Genomic DNA, 5,000 nt, shown 5'->3' with positions numbered 1-5,000 from the left:
TATCACAAATTAACTACTGACATAAACATGCAGGTGCAAATTAAAAATGTAAAACCTTCTACGTGAGAAGGATGTTATTCTGGTGAGCACTTCTCTAGTGGTGCAGTTTGTTATGAAAAAGGTGATAACTTGACTTTTCAAGCTGCAAGAGTACATGTATAAAATTATACCGTAAACACAGGGAGATACATGAAAGTTGTGACTTCAAGATCTAACTGGATGCTCTTATCAATGAGCCACTGAAACTCTGCGGTTGACAAGGCTGTTAAGACGTCTGTTTAGATTTGAATCATCCAGTCACAGGGTCGCATCTTTATAAAAATTAATGAACATAAACTCATTGACCCCCGGGGGTGAGGCTTGTTTAAGTAGAGTGACCAACTGTCAAAATGTATTTTGCATTTAATGGTTCAACGACATTTGATATTATTGTTGACTCAATATTAATTTTCTTATTTAATATATGGTTGATGAAACAATCTGCCTTTTAAACAATATTGGAGCCAAAAAGAGGATAGAGTACGTGTGGTCTTCACTCGTACTGCTGGTATCTTCATGCTAAAATGTAGGTCCTATACTCTGATACTCACTTATTCCCTACATCTTCACCTGTGACTTTTTGTCCATCCACAATGGTAAAAGATCCTATACCTGGACAAAAATTGACAAAGAAAGGAAATGTACAGTGTAACAGGGATTGCTAGAAATACTTAGAAATTGACAAGAAACACCATTGAGAGAAGAAAATCAAAAAGCGGTAAATACAAGAGAGAGAACATGATTAATTTTATTTCAAGTCATATCCCACAGTATTATAGTTTTTCATGAACAAGTCTTATCTTCACTATTATAATAATAATAATAATAATAATAATAATAATAATAATAATAATAATAATAATAATAATAATAATAATAATAATAATAATAATAATAATTATATTATATTATATTATATTACAGGTATGGCGGTGAGCATACTCCTTCTAGTGGTGCCAGTGGATATCTATCTATGCGGGAGAACTAAACATACAACAGAGCGATTTGATAGTGAATCGAAAGGCGAGATACAAGAACCGTTGAATTGCTTCACAGCATTTCTCGAGACTTTTCCAGCATAGCAAGTGCTTTTAGAAGAGGCTAGGTTCTGGAGGGGCAGATGAGCTTAGGGGGCTGCTTTCAACCCCTTTGACTAACTAAGGAAACAGCTACATGTATTATTAAACCTTCATTGGGGCGTCAGGCCATTGTCATTTACAATTCTGATTGCCATGGGAAGGGCGGGACCAATGGAGCCGTCAAGGTTTGACAAGGAAAGGTGGTATAAACTTTAAGGATGATGGTGGTAGAGCTGATGCATGATCTTGTGAGGGATGGGATGTCAGTGTCAGAGATCAATATTGGCTTTTCTCTACTGGCTCATATGTAGCCATAGATAGGTTGGGGTTGATGGGGAAGAAGAAAGGTAACAAGTTTGAGAAGACGAAACCCAGGTGGCAAAGAAGGATTGAGAAGAGCACCGTGGAATGGTGGTGGGATTTGGCTAGTGTTGAGGAGAAAGTGATGGATCAGTTGAAATTATAGGCCATAGCATGTACAGTATCAGGTAGTCGAGAAGGAAGGTTCAGTCTGGGAGCAAGATCTATCCTGGGAGCACGGAAATTCAGTGGGTTTGCAGACAATTTATACTATTAATGAACTAAACGATAATGTTAGATAGAACTGCAGATATGGAATGAAGTGAAGCTAAGAAGCGAGGATCATAGCTTCACTTAATTTATACTATGATTGTAAGAAGGTTAGACAGAACACGTTGTTTAAGAATAACCAGAGTCAGTTGCACAAGGGGTTGGGGGACAAGGGGAATTTGGGGATGATCCAAGCATCAAATGCAAGGGAGGCAACGAGGTTCTGGAGGGGTATATTTGCTCAGTGAAAAAAGGCATAACAAGGACTCTAGTTGGTTGAATGAGGTGAGGGACAGGATGCATAGTGTGGAGAAGCAAGGTGAAGTGAAGATTAGTGTTGAGGATGTGGAAGGTGGCGAATTGGAAGGATCTGGTTCCCACTGATGTAAGGGTATTTTCATTTAAGAATTTTAAGTTGTTGCATGGGTTGAGTTTAGAGAGTCTACAGGGTTTTTGGACAGTGGGGAGGTGCCAGAATGGATGGTAAAGGGGAGGACTGTGCTGATACAAAAGGATCACGTCAAGAAGCTAGCAACTACACAGAGCAGTAATGCATGCTTGCCGTTGATGTCACAGAAGCTACTCACTGAGATCTCAGCAGAGAAGCAAGGATAGGTTGTTTCTGGATGAGCAGAAGGGGTGTAAGAATACATGTAGGTCATGGGGTACAAAGGATAGGTTGTGGATAGACAAGGTAGTGAAGGTGCATCTAATTAGGAGCATAAGGGGCTGTTGGTGGTTGGTTGGTTGGTTGTTTGTTTGGGTGTGTTGTCTGGTCAGTTGGAGTGTTTCTTACAAAGATCTTGGGATTCTAGCTGTGTTGAGAGGAATGCAGGCAGTGGCAGTCATTGGGGCTACCCTAATCCTCCAGAAGACACTTAGTCTCTAAGGCTAAGCAGTGTTCACACCTGCAGAGTTTGACTATCATCTCCTCGTAGGTTGTTCTGGTCACAGAAAGTCCAAAATTATTATTATTATTATTAATTATTATTACTATTATTATTATTATTATTATTATTATTTATTATTATTATTATTTACACAGTACTTAGCCATAAAATTGTTGGTAACGATGAAGCAATACAACTATAACTAGATAAAAAGTTCAGTCGAAAAATGATTACTTTTTAATCATGGGACAAAACCTTTACGTAAGTAAGGACTTGATCCTAAAATCCCAAAGAAATGAGAAAGAATAGGACAACAACAACATGTACATCCATGCTTTCCACGCTGGACCAGATTCCAAAGGCCAAAAAAACTTTATCCAGTATATAAGTCACTGTCCAGATTATAAAATATACCCCACGTTAGATGCTGGCCAAGGTTTTTGCACACAGCTCTACTCACCTGTATGCTTAGAGTGTTCATAATTATTCACAATTACCTTAAAGAAGTACTGAGGTTTTTGCACAGATCAAAAATGTCAGATACACTGTAGTGACTTATCTACGGGATAAAGTTAACCAACCAGAAATGTGATTGTAAATCATTCTCACTTGTCATTATTACCGGTAGCTTTACAAGATTACAAGTTGAAATAACATTTTGGATCAATCGAGTAACTGATTTACAGTTTGTATCACAAAGTTAACCAGTTCTCCTCAGGTGCCCTTAAGGACACCCCCAGTTGAGGAGTAAAAAAAATCTACTGGCATTAGACAGAGTAAACCCTGTTAAGACTCACTCCCAGGGGTCAATGAGTTAATGACTGGTTAAATCATTTACTCCTCAGGTGCCTTAGGATGCCACCAGTTGATGAGTATTAAATTGACTGGTGTTTAATATAGACAGATTAAAATCTGTCTAAGTGTCACTCCCAGGGGCCATAATTGGTTAAAAAACCTGTAAAATGTAAAACATCATTCTCTTTAGAGTGGATAAGTCAACTCAAAACAATATTACATTACTACTGTACATAATGCTGTGGTTCAAAATTTTCCTGGTTCAAAAATTTTCACTCTAGTTCAATTTTGATTGATCGAGTCAGGGTGGTTTAGCGGTGATCGACCGCGCCTCCCACGTCTGTGACCCGGGCTCAACCCTGGCTTCGGGCCGTATGTGGGCTGAGTTTCGGTCAATCTCAAACTGACTCCAAGGGTTTTTCTCTGGGTACTCCGGTTTTCCTCCCGCATCAAAATCGACTCTCAGCAAAATTACATCCGACTGCAGGTGGATAGTCCCTCGATAAGGATAACCTCTGCTTTCCTTCCCGTTGCTTTTAAAATGAAAAAACAAAAAATTGAACCACAACACATACATAAATGTATATAAGCTTTTATCAGATAGTGGACTTGTACATGCAGCCATTGCAATAATTATTATACCTGGAAGGATGAGGTTCTTTAAGATTTCTGTTCCAGTTGCAGATGCATTAATCAAGCAAATTTTGGCTCCCTCCAGAGATTTTTGTCCATGATCCCCCCATAACCTAAGCAAGAGAAATTAAATTCATCCTTTAAGAAAAAATCATTCTTTAAACTGACATTTTACACATGGTTCAATTTACTGGTTACCGGTTACTGCCAACAAAATGGCTCAGTTGAACAGCCAACCAGATGGCTTGATCAGTAGAGAGTGTACCAGACTTTCAAAAGAGAGGGCATGGGTTCCAACCCCAGCCAGACCAACATTCAGGGTCTTCCATAATAATGGAGATAGTGCTTCCTTTGTAATAGCCCTTTTCACGGTTAGTTTTTACTCGTGGATATATCCACGAGTTTATGCAAATGTGTCACTCCTGCGTAACCGGAAGTTCGATCTAATAAGCCAATCAGGATGGATAATCACAACACAGCTTAGATAGCTGTGACTTCCTGTTCGCGAAGTTGTGCGCCGCCATTACTGTATGTCGCTTTTGTACTGAAGTGTTTGAGCACCTTCCGCTGCATTTAGAAGCAAGAAACGGAAGAATTAAAGAAATGGCTTTCTTCGAAGGTGAAGCAAAATATTCTGAACAAGTACGGATTGGTGCAAAAAATTGTGCACCGCCTTTCACTGACCAACGCGAAGACTTTAATGCATTAATTAACGATGGCCAAAAATGATGCGAGTGTCAGTAATAATTTCTACAAAGCAGTGGCAAAAAAGAGCTTCTATGAGAGACTCTATCAAGCGGAAGAGACAAAATCACTTGAATAGTTCAGGGAAAAGAAAAACATTGCAGAACGCCAAAACAGATCTGAAAATATTGAAGCAGCAAGGGAATAGGAAAAGAAAAGCAATCCAGAACATATCAGAGACCTAAACAGAATTAGCATAAAACATTTAAGGAAAGCTATGCAGAGCTTAAGGCTAAACCAAACTGAAATT

General features: G+C 38.8%; 1 protein-coding gene across 1 annotated transcript in view; it reads right to left on the bottom strand.

The window, feature by feature from the left end:
* Positions 1 to 5,000, bottom strand: part of LOC138047311 (NEDD8-activating enzyme E1 regulatory subunit-like) — a 32,932-nt gene that overhangs the window by 24,041 nt on the left and 3,891 nt on the right. Inside the window, exons 2-3 of the mRNA XM_068894108.1 lie at positions 4,016 to 4,119; positions 591 to 651 (exon numbers count right to left, since the gene is read on the bottom strand). Of these exons, the coding sequence (XP_068750209.1) occupies positions 591 to 651; positions 4,016 to 4,119 (165 nt within the window). The remainder of the gene's footprint in view (positions 1 to 590; positions 652 to 4,015; positions 4,120 to 5,000) is intronic.

The sequence above is a fragment of the Montipora capricornis genome, chromosome 4 (genome assembly GCF_036669925.1).
Source record: "Montipora capricornis isolate CH-2021 chromosome 4, ASM3666992v2, whole genome shotgun sequence".
Classification (NCBI taxonomy): domain Eukaryota; kingdom Metazoa; phylum Cnidaria; class Anthozoa; order Scleractinia; family Acroporidae; genus Montipora; species Montipora capricornis.
The sequence above is the reverse complement of the archived record's forward strand: the minus strand, read 5'-3'. Positions and strand labels throughout refer to the sequence as shown.